At 49.2% G+C, this 21,929-nt stretch overlaps 2 protein-coding genes across 2 annotated transcripts; both read left to right on the top strand.

Annotated features, from left to right (window-relative positions):
• Window positions 1-3,390: 3,390 nt before the first annotated feature.
• P2RY10 (P2Y receptor family member 10) lies at window positions 3,391-12,211 on the top strand. Its single transcript, XM_083796653.1, has 2 exons — window positions 3,391-3,955; window positions 8,953-12,211. Exon 2 carries the CDS (start codon window positions 8,955-8,957, stop codon window positions 9,969-9,971), a length of 1,017 nt encoding a protein of 338 aa, XP_083652779.1. The 5' UTR covers window positions 3,391-3,955; window positions 8,953-8,954; the 3' UTR covers window positions 9,972-12,211.
• Window positions 12,212-12,352: 141 nt separating this feature from the next.
• LOC310880578 (putative P2Y purinoceptor 10) lies at window positions 12,353-21,576 on the top strand. Its single transcript, XM_083796652.1, has 2 exons — window positions 12,353-16,608; window positions 19,720-21,576. The coding sequence occupies exon 2, from the start codon at window positions 19,770-19,772 to the stop codon at window positions 20,883-20,885; it is 1,116 nt and encodes a 371-aa protein (XP_083652778.1). The 5' UTR covers window positions 12,353-16,608; window positions 19,720-19,769; the 3' UTR covers window positions 20,886-21,576.
• Window positions 21,577-21,929: the final 353 nt, after the last annotated feature.

Raw genomic sequence — 21,929 nt, 5'->3', positions numbered from 1 at the left:
GTCATGAGAAAATCTTCCCAGTTTCGTTCAGTTCCAGAGATTCAAGGTACTCAGCTGCTCTGAATAAAACCTGGGGTGAGCTTCCAAGGTTGTGCGTCTCCAAGATGTTACAAGATGTTCTTTCTGCTATTGGAGAAGATTTTTTTTTGTTACTGTAGAAACTCTTGAAATATGAATCTTTTCAGTTCATCATCTATTTACAATTTCAATATTCTACCGAAGGGAATGAGTGCTGTGGGATGTTGTAAGTGATGAACTAAGAGCTAGCAGGCTTCTCTATTAACAAATGCTCCTTTTTTGAATTAAAAACCTATTTCCAACAGAATCTGCTTTCCTTTGGGACTGAAGTAGCATGTGTGCTGGTACCAGGACCAGGGGAAATTATTAACTACATGATGTAATTGTGCTATGTAATTTAGCTCTGTAACAGCAAAAGAGTCAATAATGAGCAATCGTGTTTGAGCTGCCGTAAAAATACAGTCAGGTAATTAGAAATTATTTCTCACAGTACACCCAGTTTTTACCTTCTTTTAAACTTTTTTTTTTTCTTCTTCTTCAAAGGGAAAATTATCATCATTGGGAGGGGGAGGAAGGGAGGAGGGGGAGTAGAAAATTTTGAAATGTTTGTCGTTCCGTGTTCCTCTTTTTGTTATCTGATTCAGAGCATGCGAGAGGGTTTTAGAATAGTCAACACATTTATGTTCAGTGTCCACATATGCTTTTCACTTCCTAAGTGATTACTTTCTTTAAATAAATCTTTATAATATATAAGGATTATATATAGATAAAAATATAAGTTATATAATGTTATGTATAATATATACAAATATTATATACTATGTATTATATAGTATATGTTGTATACTGCATGTTAAGTATCACATACATTATATATATTCTATATACTATATAAAAATACATACATAAGGATGATATTATAGCCTTTATAATTCATATATATATAAAATATTAATTATGTAAAATTATTATAATAGTAATAATCATTTAGACATGTTTTTGCTTTTTGTCTTGGCTCCCACTAAAGGGCTGTAATCTGTTTTATCAGAGACTGATTTTTTTTCCTTGTGTGCAGAAAGCATCCTTATCTAAAAAGACTGCTTCGGATGTTCTGTGAAGTAAAACGCCTGAATGCCGTTCCTGCCCAGTAAGACACACAGTAGCGACTTTATTTTGGATTTTGGAAAGGAGCTCAGAAAGGAAGGAGAAGCATGGAGAAGGTGCGGTAGCATGCTTCTACATGCGGTCATTCTTGCACGTTGAAACAAGCTTCCCAGTAGCCAAACAGGCAAATTTGAAAGTAGTTTTTTGCATTAAGCAGTAAGAGCAGGTATTGCTCAACTCTTCCTGAAGCACCGTGTGGCGGCGGCGGCGCAGGCACGTAGTGCTGCAGCCTCTAACGTCCAGGCTGGTTCTGCGGTTAAACCCCAGCAGGCAGGTAGCTCCGGGGCTGCGGCACCTTAGGGGATCCTCTCGCCAGGGACCTTGCTCCACACACAGGTTTCTCATCTCTAAAGCGGAGGACACAGAAGTCAGCCGTGCTGCAGAGCACCCTGCACCACCAGTAACCAGCCCCAGGAGGCACAGATACGGCTGAGGCTGAGCCGCTGGGCAGAATTCCTGCAGCTATTGCTCGTGCCATTTGGCAGGAACCGAGCTCTCCTCTCATGCAGGTACTTCTGAGAGCGAATGTTTCTGGTAAACACGTCATTCTGGTAAGCAAAAACCAAGAGCAGGAACAATTTTAGGCATGGTATGCAAATTGAAATTTTAACAATATAATTAGGACAAATAGATCTATGGGGAAAGTACATCTGTAACCAGTGTAACTGTCTGCAAAATCCCTAGCGTGAGTTTGGTTTTATCAGCAAAAACCCCACTTCCTCACTCCTTGCCTGCAGGATAACATGCTTAGGAAATGGATATGCGATACAGGCAAGCAATACTTGAATCCTCCAGGCTGCTTATGCCACAGTCCTCTTCTAGTGCCGAACATACCTCAGGGGTGGTAGCTTGGTACTGGACAGGTGACAGGAGGTTTTTGGCTGTGCATATTATTTTAGCCAACTCGTCCAAAAGCCCAGACAACAAACAGCCCTGTGGTTCAGCCAGGAAAATGTTATCCCCGTTTACAGGTTGGTAAACTCAAGCATGAAGAAATTCGGCAGAACTATTCTGCAGGTGCTGTGATTTGCGCCTTTAAATCTGTCGTGTCACCAGGCTTTTCGTATAACCGTCCGCACTAAACTTAGAACAATCTGTGTGCGTAGGCACAGGGCAGCAACAGTGGCTGCAACTGTTTTGTAAGCAGAGCTGTTCACAAGCATGCAGTGCATTGTGACCAGGTTTTGTATCATTAGGGCTTACTTTCGCAACTCGTCAATGCGTACCAACATGTACAAGTGCAGCCATGGTTAACTTCATCTCTCCTCTGTCCAAAGAATATGGCTTTTGCTCAAATTGATCAAGCCCATTAGCGGCATGAGGGGTGAAAGAGTTATATGCAGAAGCTCATGCAGACCAGAGAACATCTGCAGAAGAGATAATACTTGTTTTCATAAATGTTACTCGGGTCAATCACTGACCTGCTTCTGAATTGCTGTTCCAAGTCACGCTCCGCTTAGCTTGCTGGGCTACTGTGAGGTGACTGAATGTAAAAGACAGCTCTGTGACTGGATAAATTCCAGTAAATACGTTCCCACTGCTGACGACCAACTTAAAAATCAGCTAAACAGGATGCAGTGATAAACACTGCAATATTGGCCAAAAGCTCACTATTGCTTTTCATGAAGCCCATTTAAATCGTTTTAAAATAAACACCTGACAATCTCCCAACTTCTAGCAAGTTCCTTTGACAATTCATGGAAGCAGGGCCACCTATAAAGCACAGCAGTGCATTTTAAGGGGTGTTCATTGTGGGTCATTCTTGTTTGAATTAGAGCCATTAGGTTTTGATCCATTGATGCCCAGAGGGCCACAGTAGCGGTAATGAAATTGAAAAGTCCTGTTAGAGAATTTATTGCCCACGCTGGACTCCAAGGCATGGCCAGCAAAGCAAAGAGCTTGCTGTGGGCTGGCCCCATTTTCCCCTGCTCCTGGGATGTGGAGAGGACCAAGCAGGGGGCCGGTGGATTTCTGAAAATCTGGACCCCCTCTAAGGGGTGAGGTCTGAGCCTCACTAAAGTGTTTAACCCCTGGAATAAAGGTGAGGCCAGACTTAACCCCATTGCTTGAAACATTTTAAGAAGTGCCACCGTTTGACATTGCTGGCAGCAGCCCCAGCATCTGTAATCTGAGCAGCCTGCGTATTAAGTGCAGGAGAAATGTCAAGCAAGGCTCAAAAGAGCGCTATAAAAAGCCATTGGGAAGTTGGACTCCATCGGCAACAGGAGTTAGCAGGTGGTGCGAGAGAGCAACCACCAGCCGAGGCTCACACCCAGCGATGCGTGTGCGCAGCCCCTCGGTCGGGAGGCGAGGGCAAAGCTGAGAGCAGAAACCTTTGAGGGTTTCCGTGGTTAGCCTGGAGTCGTGCTTGGAGGGAGGAAGGGTGCAGAGCAGGGCGGCTGGCAGAAGAGGAAGGGAGCCCCGCACGGCTCCCCTCAGGACCCTTTCCTGCAGAATCCCGAGGGTGCCGAGCCGTCCTGGCGGAGCAGCAGCAGACAAAACCCCGGGGACGAAGGCACGTGGACCTGGTTTGGGGACAACGTTGCGTGCGCCTGCCCGGGGCTCGGCTCGGCGGGGCTGGGAGCTTGAGCGAGCAAATCCCACCCAAGCAGAGACGCGCGCCAGCGGGCGCAGTCACAGCGGCACCTTGCAGCACCCGGCGATGTCATGCAGGCTTCCAGGCTGGTGTAAACAAGGCTGGTGCGGAGCTGTCAAGCCAGCACACTTCCTCCTGCCTGCAGGGCTGCACTCCGCTGGGGTTCTGCCCGACAAGGTAAGGCTGATTTTAAGCTCTCTTTTTCCGATCTAGAACAAGCGTTAATGAGCCTTTACTGTCTCCTATGAATGCGTTGCCCTTCTTGGGCTTTTCCTTAGGGCTTAGGAGCCAGGAGGAGATCTGTGGAGCTCTTGTATCTCGAAACAGCAGTTCTCCTTGCACGCCAATCCTCTGTGTGAACACATGGAGGAGTGAAAACAGTGGCTGCATGAAGCTGCTGTCACTAGATGAAGCAAAACTTTATAGCGTGGGCAATTACCGGTTCTCTGACTGTTCTCCAGTGTCACTGTAGGCACAGATCCCTTCTTTTTCATGGTTTCTCAGAGGATATCTTTTACTACAAAATCATACTTGACAGTAAGACTTAATTGTTACTTGAAAGTAAGATTTACTTTAAGGAAATCATACTTAACAGTCAAGTAAACAACTTCACTGTTGCAAATCTGTTGTGGTTTTTTTTCTTTTTTTTTTTTTTTTTTCTAACAGCAATTTATATTGCCACCAAAAATAAATAAATAAATAATTTACATGCTGTCTTGTGCCATCCGCTCTGCTCTTTGACAGAATTGCAATAGCGGGACATTACTGTTAGAGTCAGTATGACAATGTAAGAAGGTGGCTTGGATGTGGTTTTGTTCTCAAGAGTCCTGAGGCAGATTCGAATCGTAATTCAGGCTGCAGTCACTGGCTAAAACGTAGCTTACTTCATTGACTGACGCTTTTAAACTGTATTTTGTAAAACGTGGTTTACCGGTGGGATAGCATGCACCCACACTCGCAGCTCAGCTCTGAAGGGAGCACAGCAAAACAGCTCAGAGGCAGTTCGGCGGTTATAGACACGATCCATCTTGGGTCAAAAAAAAATCTGAGATTTCTTAAAGCAAATCAGAAGGGAATAGCACTGAAGGTGAGTCAGTGCCAAAACCAGCCTGCCACAGGGCTGTGTAGGAGAGGAGTTCCGCTGGAGCAGTGGGCTGCGTGAAATAAGAAGAACGTTGCTCAAGGACAGGTTTTCTGCTGTCAGGTTATGTGTCAATGGGAGCGCTGGGACCGGTGCAAGCATCAGCAGCACAGGGAATAGCATCCGTGCTGCTGGTCCGTGTGTGGGACAGCCCTTGTCCCCGTCCCTGACCCGGCTGCCAGCCTCCTGCCGCCGGGACATGCCTGGCTTCTTCAGCTGCCAGGGCTGAAGAAGTGAGAATCGAAACGAAATGAAACATCGAAACGAAAACATCGCAGCAGATCACACAACCCAGATCTGCTCTTTTTTTTTTTTTTTTTTCTTTTCTGTGGAAGGAGAAAAACAGAAAAAGTACCCATAACTGTAGAACTTTCCACTTCTGACTTCAGAGGTTTCAGATTGAAGCATGAGTGCAAAAGCCTTAGATATTCAAAGCCATACAATGAGGACAGAGTTCAGAGGCATTTATGCCTTAAACAAATCAACCTGCCTGCTGATGGAGGCACCAGAAAGACACAGCACTCTGCAATGACATTCCTGTGCTTCTCAGTTCTACCAAGATGAACGTTTTTTGTTTTTTTTTCCTGGAAATGCCTTGTTTGGTTTCCAAACATCCAGCTACAAGTAATTACGTGCATGCTTAATTCTTTCCTTATTGCAACAGCCTCAGAAGTACAGACTCTGATTTAAGTGTACAAAACTGTAGTTAGGCAATACTGTATTTATTTACTACCTTTATTTTTTTTTTGGAAATTGCATATTCTGAATACAATATTACATTACGAGCTGTCTCCCTGCAGCATGTAAACAAGAATAATAATGATAAAGAATTTAACGATAAAATGCTATTGAGGATTTCAGCCTTATACCTGTGCTGTACATACATCACGCAGCAAATACCTTTGCCTTCTTAACAGCTTTGCAGGTAGAAAATCTAGTTTCAGACATTCAGTGGCACCTCTGCGTGCCTGCTTTTGTGCTCAGACGGGAAGATAAGGGGGACAGGGCAGGACTTCTCTCCCATCTGAACAAGTGGGAGGAAGTGCAGCCATACAGCCATTTTGTGGTCCCCTGTGCATGTGCCTGGATGCAATTTAGTTAAAGGGAAGGATTAATATCATTATATTTTTATGACTCTGTAATGAAGTCACCATTCTCAGAAAGCACCATGTGCTGATGAGCAGCAGACATCACCCATGTGTATATTAATTGCATTTATGCTTTTGCACTCAGCCAGGTCATCCTGCTCAGACCTCTTCGTAAATGGCCTGACCCAGGGGTCGCTGAAGGCAGAGGAGAGGCTTTTACTGGCCCCACGGGCCCTGCTTCTGGCCCATCCATCCCCTGCCCACGAGTCACTGCGTTGTATTTGCTCGGGGTGGTGGGGCTGGGACATCTGCCTTTCCATGGGGTGGCTTCTGTAACCTTTTGGCTCCGGGGGTTCAAAGCAGCCTGCCCGTCTCCAGCTTCTCAGAACCCTCCTCCATGTAAACACCAGGAATATGAGGCCTGTTCCCAGGAGTGCTCTTTCACTAATATCAGTAACACACGAGTTTTTCAGTTTGAGATCACCCCAGAAGATAGCAGCACAAAGTCATGAGAACGTGCCCACACCACCAGCTCTGCCTCCAGCCCCAGCCCCTTCTCTCCCTGTAGGGGTTAGAAAGCTGCCTTAAAGAGGAGGACACGGGAGTAAACTCTTGATTAACTCTGACACCTTGTGGACAATTAGCAGATGAAGATGAAGCCTGAGGGGGAACGTCTCCATGCTATGGACTCCCCCGTGGGCTCAGGCATGCTCCAGTCTTTGTTGCTCAGGCTTGTGCCCATCTGCAGGCCTGGGTGCAGTTATCTGCCATCAGAACGAAGCCTGAGTGATGAGGTCAAATGTGTGCACACAGCATCAGCCTCATGTTACAGCAGGTACTTCCTGGACATGTACGTTTACCCTAAAGATCTCCATTCAGAGCCCAGTTTGAGTCAGCAGCCTGAGCCTGATTATTCTTGAGAGCTGATGTTGCAGTCTTGTCCTGACTTGTCACATGAAACATAAAAAAGGATGAATGTATTTGGGAACCTCTATAGGCAAACTGTTATGACTCATTTGAACTCAGGCTCACTGAAGAACACGTGTCTGCTGGCCAGCATTTGAATAAGTGCATGTCCTTAAAGTGGAAACTTTTGCAAATGCACCTAGCCCTCTGTGGTCTCAATGGTCAACTGGTGCTTGTGCTTTGGAGGAGCACAGGCCAGTCAGCCTAACCTTGTCTTCCAGAGGAATCCAGGCAGCTAGGAACTATGAAAGTGACTGCTTAATTCCCTCTTGGCAGGTGGGAGATCACCTGAAGGGAGAGAAGTTGGGCGTAGCGAGCAGTGCTCCCACCAGAGACAGGGGCAGCAGGCAGCGTGTCCAGCTAGAGCTGCAGATGGACCAGGAGGAAAGGGTTCACGAACCTCCAGAGCTCTAGAAATTCACAGCACTCTCAAGAAATGGGATGTAACCCAAATTTACTGCTCTGAGAAGCAATGCTCTGAGAGAACACCACAGCGCTCATCTCCATGCCCCATCCACTCCCTGCCTCAGTCCTCTGAGAAGCACCAGAAAGGAGAGTGGGAGGCCGCCAGCTTTGCTTCTCAGACCGGTGGAGATAAAGCGACAGGCTTGATGCATCCTTCCCCCTCCTTTTCAGAGTCCTTTGAGCCCTCTTCCCTCCTCATGGACACGTCCTGGCCTTGTGATAGGGGCAAGGCTGTGGTGTCTTGGGCTGGGGGCAGCTGGGGACATCCCACTGCAGGGCAGGGCATCTCGTCCCAGAGCCACCTTGGGATGAGGGTTACTGGGAGTGAATTACAGACTGGAGAGATTGCCTGAGAGGGACAAACCGGCCTGGGAGGTGTGCCTGGGACGCCTTGGTGCACTCGTGCCGTCTTGGTGAAGGAGACAAAAAGAAAAGCAAGAAAGTTGTCAGCAGTGCCTGTTTGGAAAGCCTGCAGATGCCAACATTAAGTGGTGGCCCTGCTCGCCATCAGTGTGTGAGCCAGAGCCACCTGCAGCGAGGGTGGCCTTTGTCCTCTGCTGGGACCTTGCCACGTCTGGGAGTTTTGGGGGTCTGAATTAAAACACTTCCACAGCAGCCTTGAACAGTGTCTGTACAAGCAGCCAAGTTCAGGTACTGCTATGGTTAACAAGCTGAGAACAAAAAGCTTTTTGTGTTCTTTGTCATTTGAGGGCTCTAACTTCTTCTCTCTCTCTCTCTCTCTCTTCATAACATGCAGAAAAGAGCCATTAGTAACAGGGGTGAGTTACTAATATCTACCTACAGAGACACTTTTTCTGGCAAATGCCCCTTGCAAGTGGTGCTGTGAGGAAATGAGTCAGAAGCAGTGAATCAGTGTCTGCAGCACCACATGAAATAGGAAGCTGATATTCAATTTTAACCATCATATTAGACATAGAAGGAAATCACTATACTAAGAACTGTAACCCTATAGGGAAATACCCTATAAAACCAAACTCCTGCCTGTGTTGCCCTCCTGAAGAGAAGTTCCAGTTAAAAAAGCTGGCAAAAGAAAGGTGGCCTAGATTGTGGCACATCTCTGCTCATCTGGACTAAAGAAGAGACAGAAATTAGAAGTAGCTAGGAATAAAATTATTTGATAAGAAAAAGTGTTGGTCTGAGGCTAGTGAGAAATGGAAGCTGGTGATCAGATTAGGTCTCTGCCTGCGGCAGCACGCTTCAGGAGCAGCAGCTGCATTCATACCTGTCAAACTTTTCAAGCCTGCTATCCTTTTCCCCATGGAATTTAGAGAGCATGGCAAGGGGACTGACACCATGGGGACAGCCCCACCTCCTCTGCACGAATAAGAGGAGACCTTGAGGGGGCGGCTTTGAAGAGGATAGTGGGATGTTTCACAGAGGACATTTCTGAGCCTCTGCTTCATACTGAATAGTCAAATAAGAAATGGAAATGTGAATAGTGACAACTTTTGCAGGGCCTTTGCTGTTACAGCTCTCGTTTTTGTTCTCTACAGGCATGACCTACACTCCATTTCCTGTGCCAAATGTTTCCAGCAGCCCCAACATGATGCAGAGCAACTGGACCTGCTCTGATTCCAATGTAACGTACAAATCCACGCTGTACGCAGCCACGTACACCATGATCTTCATCCCCGGCCTCCTGGCCAACAGCGCTGCCCTGTGGGTCCTGTGCCGCTTCATCAGCAAGAAGAGCAAAGCCGTCATCTTCATGATCAACCTGGCCGTGGCCGACCTGGCCCACGTCCTCTCGCTGCCGCTGCGAATATACTATTATATCAACCGCATGTGGCCTTTTGGGAAATTCCTTTGCTTACTGTGCTTCTACCTGAAGTACCTCAACATGTACGCCAGCATTTGTTTCCTCACCTGCATCAGCATCCAGCGGTACTTTTTCCTGTACCAGCCATTCAGAGCCAAGGACTGGAAGAGGCGGTACGATGTAGCCATCAGCGCAGCTGTCTGGCTCTTCGTCGGGGCGGCGTGCTCCCCGTTCCCCATCATGCGGAGCTATGTAAACAACTCCGAAACCTGCTTTGCGGACCTTGAAGTTCGACAGATTCAAAGCAATGTGGCCACTGTGGCGATGACAGTCACAGCGGAGCTCTTTGGGTTCATTGGCCCCCTCATCATTATTTTGTTCTGTACTTGGAAAACAAAGGACTCTCTTCGGGACTTCCAGATACCACTGCAAAACAACAGCGAGAGGCGGAAAGCTTTAAGGATGGTTTCCATGTGTGCCGTTGTGTTCTTTGTGTGTTTTGCACCGTATCACATCAACTTCTTTTTCTACATGATGGTGAAAGAAAATGTTATTACAGATTGCCTCCTGCGTAGCATCACGCTCCACACCCAACCCTTTTGCTTAGCTCTTGCAAGTCTGGACTGCTGTTTGGATCCAATCCTGTATTTTTTTATGACTTCAGAGTTTCAGGACCAGATATCAAGACATAGCAGCATGGTCATCAGGAGTCGGCTCATGAGCAAAGAGAGTGCCTCATCAATTAAGGAATGAAAGGAAAGACAGCTTAAAGCAATTAAGATATTTCATCTGAAATCCAGGACTGTTCTGTGATACTCGATTACCAACTCCATTGCCAAAATCCTGCACGTGTATTTAGGGGAGTTTTGTGGCAGTGGAAATCTTCTGATACGTACAAGATAAAACTTTAAGACCAATGTGTTGGAAGGCGATGAGTGACCCAATGGGTGTGACTACACCTATCACTGTGATGCCCATGCCTGACCTAGCAGGACCAGAAAACCTACAGAAGGGAGTGACAAAGATTTTGCTGGGAAATGGTGGAAAAATACAAGGAACTTTTTTTTTTTTTTCCCATTTCTCCAACTCCACTGACTCTATGGTCAAACCAAAGCCAACCATTCATCCATACACCGACATCTGTTGAAATATCTTCTCTGCTAAAAATACACAATCTATGCAAGAATGTGAAGGTGACCGGTAGAAAAAAATGGCAGTTTTGGTCTCCCCACTCAGGGACGCAGACAAATGAAGGGTGGCTGTTTGCTTCGGCCCGGCAGCCCCAGATTGCTGCTGCCTGCTCCTGGCTTTTAGTGAATTCCACTGGTCACCATGCTTACCTCTGCTTTGCTCTTTCCCACTCTTGTCCACCAATTCCTCCTCCTCACCCAGCCCTAAGTTTGCTCCTTAATTATGGACACATCCTGTACCTTACACCTACAGGTGGTACTGCGGTGGGGGGGCCACCCCCTACAAGTTCTCCTGATGGCTCCTCAAACACTCTGTAGAGTGGGACTTTTCCTTGCTCCGAGTGACCGTCTTCCCCTCCGAGCTGTCCCCATCAGCACGGGGGGCTTCATCACCCAGCCTTCACCTTCAGACCCCAAGGGGCAGCACTGCCACGACCATGGGTTGTGTGCAGCCAGACTCAGCATCGGTTCCCGTTAGATTTATTGCCCCCACTGGTACCATCTAGGTCCTCGCCCTCTTTGGTGTGTGGCTTCTTCAGCCCGGAGGTGCCTGTGGTGGAATCACGCTGTGAAATCTCTTCTCAATGGGTTCTGCTGACGCGTCTTTTAAAAGAGAAAGGTGCCCTTGCCGAGGTGGTTTCAGTAAGAGAGCAAAGGCTAATTTCTTCAGCAAATTGTTCGCTGTGATTTTTACCATCAGCTCCTCTGCTGATCTTAATGTTTACATTTTTATAATTTCATCAGCTATAAAGATGTTAAAAGCAGTGACAAGAAACAATGTCATTTACCCCTTATTTTAATAAGTGGTAGCTCTTAGGTCAAATTCACCCACTTTGTGTAACTTCAAGGGTTTCCTCATGATATCTAGGGATACAACTGATTTATTCCCTTTGAAACTGGTGACTGTCCAAAGTAAGCATGTAAAATTCTCGGTAAGCACCAGTGGCAGCATCTTAGATGTCAGTACAAAATAGAAAAAATACCAGAAACACTTGCTGGGTATATTTGAAATCTAACTACTCAATTTCACCTAATTACATTTTGACTTAATCAAAAATTTTTGAATATTATTGTTTTTTAATTGTCTGTTTCACAGTAAAGTGGGAAAAAGCAAACAGAGTGGTTTAGATAACCATAATGCTGGACTTCCTTGAAAAGGCAGTGAAAACTTATTAATTAAATACAATAAGCTATCACAGTTCTCTTCCCATTTGTGAAAAGATAATTATGGTCTACAGTATGATGAACTTAATCTTGCATACAGACAAGTGAGAATACCAAAACATGCCAATCTGAATGAAGTACCTTTCATTAAGAGAGTATTACTGCAGGCTTCTAGTGAGAAAGCTGCAGAGTAAGCAAACAGTCCATCTGCTGTTGAAGTCAATGGAAATGTTTTCACCGATTTAACTGGCAGTGATTATGGCAATGATATACATACATGTTTACATGCTGCAAGTGGTCCGTCGAACAATGTGAGCAGAGGTTGCCTCAGGTACACAGTAAAGCATGCATAATGAAGTTTTTGTCAAGGTAACAATTGTCTCATAAGCTAGGCATTGTACAATGTCATCAATGAAGGAGATTTTACTTGCAACTGTTGTTTTGAAGATGCTTGTAGGCTTTGATCAGCTAGCATGCGACTGGAAGCTGTTTACTGTGATTTCACTCTCATGCTATTCATCTCCATTTATCAGGTGAAAAAAAGTTGAAGTCACTGTTATGGCAACTGTGTAGCTTGTCCTACATTGTTCTTTCCCAAAACTGATGCTTAAAAAATAAACATGTTTTTGCAAGTGTAAGCTGAGTTTCATAGTTGTCACACCTACAGAACAGGACGGGATCGCTTCCTCCTTCCCATCGATCAGAGTTCATGTGGTGAAGTGCATTGATTACTAGCAACGTTTGTTATTCTTAAATACAAAACAGAAAGGCGTTCCCCCCTTGACTGTGGTTAATTATTATTATTATTTTAATTACACTTACACTGGATTTAAGTGTGTTTTGAAGACAGGAGGGTGCAATGCAGAGGACAGCCCATCCTTGGTGGGAGTAGCTTTGTTGCCTGATGTACCCGGGTAAGGAGGAGCGGCTGCTCTCGCCTTTACTTGCAGGCAGGACCACGGAAACCAGCTCTCTGTATCTCATCCAGCAATCACTTTGCAGATCCAGATCTGTGCAGCCTGAAGAAGCACTCACATCATTTAAGATGGGATTGGTACTGAGGTAAAGTAAAAAATTGGTTACCAAAAAATTGGTAACTATAGTCCTCTACGTACTCCAGGTTGTAGGGTGGAGCTGGCAGGGGAATGCTTGCTCCAGCCTCTGCGTTTCTGAAGCATGAGGGTGACCTTCCCATCATTAACCTTGCATCTCAGGAAGAAAGGCTTGTTTGGGGAACGCCATGGGAAATACAAGACCTGAGGTTCCCAACACGAGGACAGCCCTGCGGGGAGCAGCACTCGCTCCTTTCTTGCTTGCTCTGAGGCCACTTTGCATTTATCTCCCCTGACTTCTGTGATGAGCAAGTCAGTGCTGACACCCCCGACAAGTTTGGTAGGTCTGGAAGAGATAATGTTCCCTGTCACCACAGCAACATCCCTGAGCACCTCAGCCTCGACTGCTCATGCTGTCACTCCGTCCCCCTGCCTTGCTCTCTCTGAGCCCCCTCAGACTCCCACAAAGCCGGTCCCTGTGACATACTGCAGCCCCAGCCTGTACAGAAATGTCACACGCTTAACACTTGCAACCATTCGAGTCAAGGCCTCTTTGGTTTCCTATCTGCTTTCAGAAAATTTCAAGTTCTCCTTAATCTCTTTTCACTTTGAACTGTTGTTCTCTAGGCTGCCATGACCTTCTTGACTAACTTTCCTACACACCAACACCAGAAGAGACCATTTAACCGCATTGTCTAATCTGCACACCAAAGACCATCAGTGTGTCCTCCGCATACTCATATGGGAAATTCAGAGCTTTTAGTTCAAGTCCTCTGAACTCTCAGTAGCGTCTTTCAAGAGAAGAGCACGCAGCGGTCGAGGAGGACAGCATTTCAGCTGCCCTCAGGCTAGGAGGTGCTGCAGGTGCTGGCTTTGCCTGCCAGCGCTCTCACACGACCCAAGGCACAATGTGCCCAGCTCCAGTTCCTGTAATTCACCCCGTTTCCTGTGACCACACAATGTGCTTATTATTTTGGCAGGAAGAAATATCGTTTTGTGATGTTGCTCCTGGATTATCTCCTGCGCTGGTCCCGCTGCCCTGACTTGCCAGCAAGTGAGAAAGAAGATGTCTTCATGCTTCTCAGGCAAACACAAGAAAATTCTTTTAACAGAGATGCCACAAAGGCAGGAGTTAACCAGATGAAGAGGCTGGCTGCACCTATGCAGGCTTTTGAAGGCTGGATCTGACGGGCTCCACTGGGGCCTACTGCTGGAGCCACCTTAACGCGAGGCCTCATCCTGAAGGGGAGCTGCCCGGGGTGGAAATGTGGTGAGGTCTCCAAGCCACCCGCACCAAGATCTGAGCCCAAGATTCACACCAGGCCTTGTGCCCTCCCTTCCCTGATGGATTTCCCCTGGATGAGAGCAGACCCAGCCAGCAGCAGCGTGGCTTGAGACGGGTCTTAGGTGAGCGGCGATGGGGAAAGGCACCTCAGCCGTCCTTGGTGGTTTGCATCCCAGCTTAGAGGGCAGAGCAGAAGGGCTCCTTCTCTCCAGCCTCTCTGTGGGCACAGAAAACTGGGCAGCACCAGAGCATGGCATGCTCCTCCCCTAGCGCATGAGCAATTCACCCGTGAGCAAAAGAAAATGTGTTTCTCTGTAGGGCAAGCACACGGACTCGCCCAGCCCCAGGGACCCTGAGCTGATGGCCCCGGGCACGCGGCAGCACAGGGCGAGGTGCCCTTTGTGTGACTAAAGCCTCCTCCTCCTCCTCCTCCCGAATGGCCCACGCTTGTTTTTCATACATCCTTCAGGTGCATCCTGTCAGATATTTCTAAACGCCGAGCGCTCAAAGAGATGCTGATTATCTGCGCTTGGCCTTCTGCCCACAGGATACCAGTCTAAAAGTGAAGACAGCCTTTATCTGGAGGCCTTAGATAAAGTCTCGCAGTTATTTGGAAGTTCCTTTGTGCCTGCTGCCTTTAAAAACATAAATGTGCGCAGAGTAAAAGGCATGCTTGGTATTGTTAATGAGCCAGAGAGGCAGAAACGCTAGGCAAAAATATACGTGCAGCTGAAAGTAGAGCGGAGAGGTGCAGTAGATGCTTGAGGCAGAGGCTTGAGGCTTGCTGACCCTCCAGCGCTGGCGAGCAGGGAGGAAGGCTGCTGTCTCCTGCAGGAGCACCGAGCGATGAGCAGGGGAAGGCCCCGACGTGCCTGGCCCTTGCTCTGGTCGGGAACCAGTTACCCCCTGCAGGCACCTTCCTAAAAATAGGGCCGCGGAGGCTGGGTGCAGGGCTGGCTGTGAGCCTCAGTCCAGAAGGAGGATGTCCTAGGCAGGATATCCTGGTAAAGCAGCCGCTTCACTTCGGGATAAACCTTTCACCTCCGGAGAGAGATGCGCTGGCGGAAGGCCAGCTTCCCTTTTACAAATCTGTCAGCGTTTTGCAGACGCTCGTGCATCAGTATTTCTTCCTAGGGTCAGCATCAGCTGCTGAAAAAAGATGCATAGGAATTGAAAATAAATGATAAGCAGCTCTTGCATTTTCCAAATCACTTTGCTCTCACCTGAGACAATGAACACGGGGCTTCTCAGGTGCTTATTTGTTGGTAGGGTTTCTTCAAAGGAAAGCAAGCAGTCGTGAATAAGCCCATAGACATGTCCACAAAGGCTGGTGTAGAAAGTGGCCTTGCCTTTTGCCTTCCTGAGGACACTGGCTAATGGATTTAAGTGCACGTCCACCAGATGAAGGCAGCTCCAGGTGCAGGATCCTCTTCTCCCTTTGCTACGTTGCTGTGGCGAAGCAAAGCTTCGTGGCAGGGCTCAGACACCATGGGGAAAGGTCACCACCCCTGGGCCGGGGCTTACACTGCAGTTACGTGTTAGGATAGCTCCTTTTTTTCACTTCTCTTCCACAGTTATGTTCCTGTTAATTTTGCAGGGTCATAGGACTAATTAAAGAAAAAAAAATAGATAGGCTAGGCTAGGCTAGGCTAGGCTAGGCTAGGCTAGGCTAGGATAGGATATTTGAAAGGGACCGATGAAGATCATCTAAGAACACTTATATTCTACTGTACATTATGTACAACAAGAAAGGGAAACACGCCAGCAGCTGTATCATCTTCCCAAGCCCTGGGCCATAAGCTGCGGCACTGTATATCATGTAAAATCGGTCAGCTGGAAATGAGGCAACTCATAAGAAGTCTCACTGTGCTGCAGGCGGGCCAGTTTTCAGCAATCCAAAAGAGGAAGGTCATTCTCAGCAGGCAGTACAAGAATTAGTATATATATATCTATATATATGTGTGTGTGTGTATATATATATATATACTTACACATATGGGAAAGGAATTAAAGGAGGCAAAAAGAAAAAAGAAATTGGGAATGATGGACACTATGTTTTTATAAAAATACAGTTAGGGGCAAATTTCAACCTGAAACCATTATATTATTTCAGAAACAAAGTCCAAACCCTTAGAAGATTTAGCCTGTAGGCTAAATAGTCTGAGGTTAACAAAACTTCCAAGAAAATGCAAGAAAATTACTACCTTCCAGTAAGTTTCTACTGATACAGCTTTTGGTTTTCCTTTAGTGAGTACTTACTGGAAAAATAAATTGTTTCTGTATTTTATAGTTTTTTTGCAAGCGAGTGACAGCAGGGAAAAGGAGAAGCAGCTTGACTGAAGGGCACATTCGTGCAACACAACTTCTGAGCTGACAGAAAGAAATCCCTGTCCGCGGGCTCGGTCCCGCGGCACTGGATGCACTGATGTCATCGTCCTTCCAGCTGTTTTAACGTCACAGGCTGTACACATTTTGTGTGGCGAAGAGAAACAAACTACAGGATTTCCTGTTCTGCAGCCACTGTGCTGGGCTGCAGATGCCGGCAGGATTCCAGCGCTCCGAAAACATGTGGAAGTTCGGAGGGGAGCCTCTGGGGCTGGGACTGCTGCGAAAGCCGGTAGGGAATAGCAGCAGAAGGCTCGCTCCTCCTGCTCTCTAGCATGGATGTCTTCCCCCTGAAGGATGGGAGCTACAGGGAGGTAAGCTTGGTTTCTGCTACGTGCTTTCTTCAGCAGATAGAAGCTATTGCAGTTTCGAGCAACGTTGTCATGGTGGGCTTTTTTTCTTTTCACCAAGATCTTATCAGACAGGCTAGTGCAACATCCTCAGCAGCATCGGTGTGTCTGTGTCCTTGCCTTGCTGGGGGTGTGCATGCGGGCAGGAGGCTGCTGCATGTGGCAGTGCGCGGGGCAAAGCCTCTTTTACAGAAAATACCAAGACTTTGTCGTTGCGGACAGAAGCTGCTGTAACCCATCAGCTCTGTTTATGCGTTCCCTATCAGTGCCTGGATTAAACAAACAAAACTGCTGCTTAAAGCACAAGTTCCAAAAAGCCTCCGCTACTTGAAATCCAAAACTTATTCCAAGCCAAAATTGTGGAGGTTTTTGTCGTTGTTTTATATTTTATTTTATTTTATTTTTGGACTTGGTTGTATTTCCCTCCAGCATCCCAGCACTGAACAGACCAGAGCGAGGCTCTGCTGTCCCATCCTGTCCTGTGCCGTGCCGTGCCGTCCCGCTGTGGCCAGAGCCCCGTCCAGCACTGTCTGTCCAAAAAACCTGTGGAAAAGATGAGGGTGCCTTTGCCAGTGGCTCTGGGAGCAGTAAATGCAATACCGCAGAAATGTAGAGCTGGGTGGGGCATGCAGTGATTCAGAGTAGCCAGGCAATTTCCAATAATGACAGCCATGTACGCGTCCAGAAAAATATACTGCTAACACACTCGGAAACGGCAACGTGGGTGTTGTAATAGCTGCCTTAGCGTCCTAAAGAACTGCAAAGCTAACTGATGCTTAGTGACCGCAGTGCTGCATCCACGAGTAATGGCCTTGCCCCTCTCTCTCTGTGTTTCCAGCCTGTAAACCCGCCAGGACGGGAATTAATTTCAGCACGCAGCTGGATAAAACTCAGCTTTGCCGCACAAAAAAAGCCCCCCAGCTCCTGGCTGTGTGTGAATTGGGGCTGAGAGAGGGCTTTACCCGTCACACCAATAGCAACAAATAAGTAAATAAGGAATAGCAAAACAATGAAGGAATTGCAGGGAATATTTTGTGAAAGCTTGGTGCCATCGCTGAGGCACAGCCCGGCCAAAACACGGGAGCGTTTCTGCCCCAAAACTGGCATCACCGATGGCAAAAGACAGGGAGGGCCGGAGGGGCCTGGGGCAAGGCGCAGTGAACGCTCCTCACACAGTGAAAACAGAAAACCAGCACCAATAAATTAAAATCCCCGCTCTGCCAGGAAGTATTGCACTGGAGGAGCTCTGGCTGGGGCCTGAGCTGGCGGTGGCTTGCAGAAAGCTCCCCGCTGCTTCTTGCCAGGTGCTGACAGACGTCAACCAAACACTGAAACAGCAACGTCCTGCCCCCCCGCTGAGAAACACACACTGCTGGGCTCCCAGGGAAAGCCAAAAAATGGAGAAAATGGGTGAGACGGCTCCCCACGTCTCTTAGGATTTGGGCTGGACGCTTGTGGCAGGAGAGGGGAACCCTTTGGACGAGCCCAGGAGTGAGGCTGGCATCAAGCACGAGCCTCCCGTGGGTTTCCAGGCAGGTGAGGATGCTGCAGGGACCGCAGGGAAGGGGCTTTGCTGCCTGCTGTCCCCTCGTGCCCGACGCCCCCGCTCCCTGCCACAGCTCGGCAGAGAAAGCAGAAACACCCTGACCCGGGGCTGCCGGGTCAAGTGCGGTCAGCAGCCAAAAAGTGCACGAGCATGGCAGCTGCAGCACCGCCGGGCTTTCACTTCAGCCTCGTGTTCTTGCAGCTGAACCCTGGAGAAAGCAAACAGCAGCCGGCACCACAGCCAGGTTGGGCTCGGACGTAGGTGACCCTCCTGGCAGAGGTGCAGGCAGCGGGCAGCTCAGCAAGAGGCTGCTGCCTGCATACACTGTAAGATACAGAGCCTTTTAGATACAAATATATAGATATGGGATATATATATATATAGCATCCTACATATCTTTATAGAGCATCCTATATATATGTATCATCCTATATATCTAGAGAGAGAGAGCATCCTTTATGTGTATATATCATCCTATAAATCTAGAGGGAGCATCCTCTCTCTCTCTCTCTCTCCCCCTATATATCTATAGAGAGGGAGCACCCTGTACACGGCTAGAGCACCCCCTCTCTGCAGCACCCTCCTCCTGCACAGGAGGCATGCCAGCCCCCTGCAGAGCTGCCTCCAGAGGAGGAGCAGGGTCAGAGCCTTCACCCTGACACCTCGTGTGCCGGAGCTGCTCCCCGCTGCGGGTGCTTTAGCTTTGGGAAACCCATCCTTGTGTCAAGCACCAGGCGTGGGGCTGTGGGAAGCTGCTTCCTAATTAAATACCACTGCTGAGGGGCTTGGTGGCGATGGCAGAGCTGCTGGGGCTGTCCCAGAGCAGGCTCTGGGCTGCTGGAAGGAAACCACAGGCGTCCTGACACCCTGCAGGCTGCCCGAGGCTCCGTTTCCAGCACCACATCTCCCGGAGGCAAATTGCACAGCGTGGGGGTTTGCTCCCAGACGGCCAAATCCATCACCCTCTGGAGACCCACACGTACCCGTGAGCCCCGCACGACCCGCCAGTGCCCCCGCGCTGGTGGTGAGAGGTGAATCAGGCAAATGGGGAAAAGAAAACCTGCCGCAGCTCCGAGACAAGCGTATTTGTCTTCCTGCAGGGCCTGGGCTGCTGCTGGCAGATCCTTTCTGTTGCTACAACACGATGCCTGCACAGTGCGCCGTGAGCGCCCAAATTGAGTTAGCAGGACTGACAGAGGGGCTGGCGTGCGTTCGGCTGGCTATTAGCTTAGGAAAGCAGCCTTGGATCTGGAGCCAGAGCTGTGATAGATCTGTCTGCACCTCCCTGGCTGGCCTCTGCTCTGCTCTGCTGCCAGCACCATCGTTTGCTGAGGCTAATTACCCCGAACCTCTGCACGGATCCAAGAGGACAATTTTATCAGCCCGCTCAAAGCCACTATTTATTTGCAGCCCCACTGAAATCCCTTGTATATATGCAGCTTGTTCTTCCACCCTGAAGTGCATTTATTCAATGAGGGGCAATATTGGGAGGTTTGGGGCATCACAGCACTTGTTTTTGCTCCCCACAGAAAGCCTCCACCCGCCTGAATCCACCGCGGAGCGAGGAGACTCGGCCGAGATGGAGAGCAACGCGTCCTCTGGGAACTGCACCCACCCGCAGATGGCCTTCCAGTCCACCCTGTACGCAGCCACGTACACCATCATCTTCATCCCCGGCCTCCTGGCCAACAGCGCTGCCCTGTGGGTCCTGTGCCGCTTCATCAGCAAGAAGAGCAAAGCCGTCATCTTCATGATCAACCTGGCTGTGGCCGACCTGGCCCACGTCCTCTCGCTGCCACTGCGGATGTATTACTACATCAACCACACGTGGCCCTTCGGGAGCTTCCTCTGCCAGGTGTGCTTCTACCTGAAGTACCTCAACATGTACGCCAGCATTTGCTTCCTCACCTGCATCAGCATCCAGCGGTACCTCTTCCTCCTCCACCCCTTCAGAGCCAAGGACTGGAAGCGCCGCTACGACGCGGCCATCAGCGCGGCCGTCTGGCTCTTCGTGGGGGCCGCCTGCCTGCCCCTGCCCATCGTCAGGAGCCCGGCCCTGTCCAACAGCACCAACACCTGCTTTTCGGACCTGGCCGTGAAGCAGCTGGCTCCGGGAGCCTCCATCGCGCTGGTGACGGTGGCGGAGCTCTTTGGCTTCATCATCCCCTTCGGCATCATCGCCTGCTGCACGTGGAAGATGAGGCAGTCGCTGCGGGAGTGCCAAACGCAGCTGCAAAACGCCAGCGAGAAGCAGAGAGCGCTGCGGATGGTCCTGATGTGCGCGGCCGTCTTCTTCATCTGCTTCACCCCCTACCACATCAACTTCCCCCTCTTCATGATGGTGATAGAGAACATCATCACGGACTGCGCCGTGCACAGGAGCACGCTCCGCTTCCACCCCATCTCCCTCTGCCTCGCCAGCCTCAACTGCTGCCTGGATCCCGTCCTCTACTACTTCATGACCTCCGAGTTCCAGGACCAGCTGCTGCGGCACGGCTGTGCCGCCCTGCGGGCTCGCCTGGCGCGCAGCCGCAGCAGCTTCTCCGTGGCGGACGCCGGCCACGACATCCGCACCAAGCCGAGAAATCTGCCGCGCTTCAGGCTTTGGTCCCTCCCCAAGCTCTTTGGCCGGATAAACAGCATGGAAATTCCCCCGGTGCCACCCGACGAGCTCCTCCTGGAGTCCATCTCTTGAAAAGAAGACGTTCCCCTCCGCGTAGGTGCTTCCCGTAGCTTGAGTGAAGATCGTGTTGGGTCTCCACATACGTGCTGAATTACCCCTGTGTGCAGCAGGTGCTGGGATCGGGCCCAGGAGGACGTTTTGATGAAGGACGTTCGGGTGCTGTGTTGTTGGTGTCAGGGACCGTTCGCCTTACAGTGTTCTCCGTCGTGTTGTCGCTAAAATATCGCAAACAGCCGCCACAACCATCAGTGTTTCTCCCCTGCTGGACTGCAGCTAGGTGTGGTGCCCTGCCTTTGCTGTCATTTCAGTGTTTGTGCCCATTTATTGTGTTTGGCAGCCCTTCTGCATCCTGCCGGGGGTGGCGCGGGGCGGGCCTGTGCCCTCTGCACCGCGGGCTCCCGATCAGGACGGGTAATGGTGTGCATGCAGAGCAAACCTCTCTCCTCCGAGAAAATCAACACTAAATCTGGACCTTGGGACTGCAGCAGAGAGGATGAGATGTTGGCGTTGCCATCTAGGAGCCTGTGTTATTTGGGGTGTTGCTAAAGCCTCTGCTCATCGACAGACGTCACACAAGCCCCTCGGGTCTGCTTCATAAACCAGAAGTGGGTCCAGCCCTCGCTGGGACCGAGAAACGTTTACAAACCTGACCCGAGCGCATCCTTCGGGCTTCAAACTCGGGAGGAAATAAAATGTTCTCAACACGTCTTTGGGCACTGTGGGTGTTATTTTCAGCGCTGCCCCTCGCAAACCCTCCCGTGGTTGTAGGGACCGACTCGAGCCGCTCCCAAAGAACCCCAATGAGCCCTGACGGCCACCCCCGGGCAGCGTTTCCATAGCACCTTTTTCTTGGGCAGCTGCATTTTTTCTCTTTATCAGCTAATTCTGTACTGCCACCTCTCTCAAAGCAATGGCACGAGGTGCAGGGCGTGCCTCTCCTGCTCCTGGCCCCCCTTGGGCTGCCAGCAGCTCTGAAAAGCCCCACCACCACCCCGGCCCCGTGGGCTGCGGGGTTTGCTCGCGTGCACTAAGGCGTTGGTGACTGCAGTGCCAAAA

Source organism: Anser anser (assembly GCF_964211835.1).
Source record: "Anser anser genome assembly, chromosome: 13".
Lineage (NCBI taxonomy): Eukaryota > Metazoa > Chordata > Aves > Anseriformes > Anatidae > Anser > Anser anser.
Note: the sequence above shows the minus strand (reverse complement) of the source record. Positions and strands in the feature narration are given on the sequence as shown.

Coding starts and splice junctions, on each gene's coding strand:
- LOC310880578 (XM_083796652.1), top strand. CDS start 19,770: ATGGAGAGCAACGCGTCCTCTGGGAACTGCACCCACCCGCAGATGGCC.
- P2RY10 (XM_083796653.1), top strand. CDS start 8,955: ATGACCTACACTCCATTTCCTGTGCCAAATGTTTCCAGCAGCCCCAAC.